General features: G+C 63.0%; 1 protein-coding gene across 1 annotated transcript in view; it reads right to left on the bottom strand.

Annotated features, from left to right (window-relative positions):
- Positions 1-771: 771 nt before the first annotated feature.
- Positions 772-1,652, bottom strand: part of LGALS3BP (galectin 3 binding protein) — an 8,658-nt gene continuing 7,777 nt past the window's right edge. The window contains 1 exon segment of the mRNA XM_025046961.1: positions 772-1,652. This exon segment is cut by the window's right edge and continues 48 nt beyond it. Within this exon segment, the coding sequence (XP_024902729.1) occupies positions 1,098-1,652 (555 nt within the window). The 3' untranslated portion in view covers positions 772-1,097.

Raw genomic sequence — 1,652 nt, 5'->3', positions numbered from 1 at the left:
CCGCCTCCCCTGCCCGAGGCCAAAACAGTCCAGATGCTTGTTCTCTCAGCCCCTGGCCAGAAGCGGCAGGCACGTGACCTGAGCTCGGCCAACCAGATGTCTGTGCTGGGGACCCTGCTCCTGGGCGTGTATTGCAGAGGAGCAGGGACAGCTGAGACCTCCGGCCTCGCTCTCGGCGGGGCGTCCTTCTAACAGGATGTCCCCAGGGGACCCCGGGCTTGGTCCTCCTGCCTTCGCCTCGATTCTGTGGGCCACCCAGCATTCTTCTAGCACATTCTTCTTCTCCCCGAAAAGACACTGTGGGTGTCTTTCGTGGTCAAGCCCCTGGCTGACGGGCGGTCAGGTTGCTTCCAAGTTTTCCTTTTCACAAACGGCACCGATGCGAGGATCTTTGCCCCGTCCCTGTGCACAGGTACGAGGGTCTAGGGAGGAGTCTGCTCACCTGCTCTTCCCTCCACCGGAGCACGCCCTCCTCCCACCCACCACACGCCTGGGGTCCCATCTCCACTGCCCAGAGTCCCACCTGAAGGAGTTCCAGCCTGTGCGCCCCCCGCACGGCTTCTGGTTCCCACCCCCGCTCTCCCAATTTTAATCACCCCAGTGTGTGTTTACTTGCAATCGGCGTCTCGCCCATTAGACTGTGGCTTGGTGGGGACGGGCAGGGACTGTGTCTGCTCGGCCGCCAGAGCTCAGGGCCCAGCGCTCAGCCCACCCAACGTCCAATCTCTGAATGGGCTAAGTCACCCCTTCTGCACGAACGAGAGAACTGGGGAACCACATGCAATTTTAATGATCTCCGACAAGGGACAATAGAGACCTGGGAAAGCAAGAGGCAGCATGGGAAGTCCAGCGGCTACTGGCTTCCCGAGGAGCCAGCTGGGGTGGGTGGGGCGGCTGGGGCTGCGCAGCCTCGGGGTGAGCACTAGCTGAAACCTTCCAGTAGCTTCTTCGGCTCAGAGAGATCCATGGGAGCAGGGGGGACATCTGGTGGCCGGCCGTGGGAAGCTACAGATGGGAAGGGCTCCGCTCGCTGGCTGGGAGGCGCCCCGCTGTGCTCCTGCCACCTCGGGGGGGTGGGGGGGGGCCCAGCCTCCTGTCTAGTCCACACCTGAGGAGTTGGTCAGGTAGAAAGGGCGGATGACCGCGCGGAAGCTGCTGAAGGACCCCGCCGGGCACGGGAAGAAGGACGCACTCCGGGAACCATTGGTTTCCAGGGCGCTGGGAATGACGGCCTTCGAGCCCTGGAAACTGGTGACGTCCGCCACGAAGCCCGTCCCGCAGATCATCAGGGCTTTGTTCTCGTAGCCGATGGTGCGATCCGAGTAGCCGGACTTAGAGAGGTACAGGGTGGGGAGCTCGTCTGAGGAGCAGGAGAAGCCAGAGTTCCAGCAGTTCCGGACGGTGGAGAGGTACATGAGAGACCAAGAGACCAGCCTGTCCTGGAAGAGGAAGCTGGGGTGCGCTCGGGTCTGGAAGGACTGGCGGGGGTCGGACCAATAGTACGAGGAGGCCTGAAAATTCCTCGTCACGGAGGCGCTCCAGGCGGGCGCGGTGTATAGCCGGGGCTGGTAGGCGTCCTCGGTGAGGTTCAGGCCTCTGTGCCGGGCCAGCAGCTGGACGGGCACAGTGTGGAACTCCAGGGCCTGCAGAAT

Source organism: Pteropus alecto, unplaced genomic scaffold (assembly GCF_000325575.1).
Source record: "Pteropus alecto unplaced genomic scaffold, ASM32557v1 scaffold134, whole genome shotgun sequence".
Classification (NCBI taxonomy): domain Eukaryota; kingdom Metazoa; phylum Chordata; class Mammalia; order Chiroptera; family Pteropodidae; genus Pteropus; species Pteropus alecto.
This window is presented reverse-complemented; position numbering and strand designations above follow the sequence as displayed.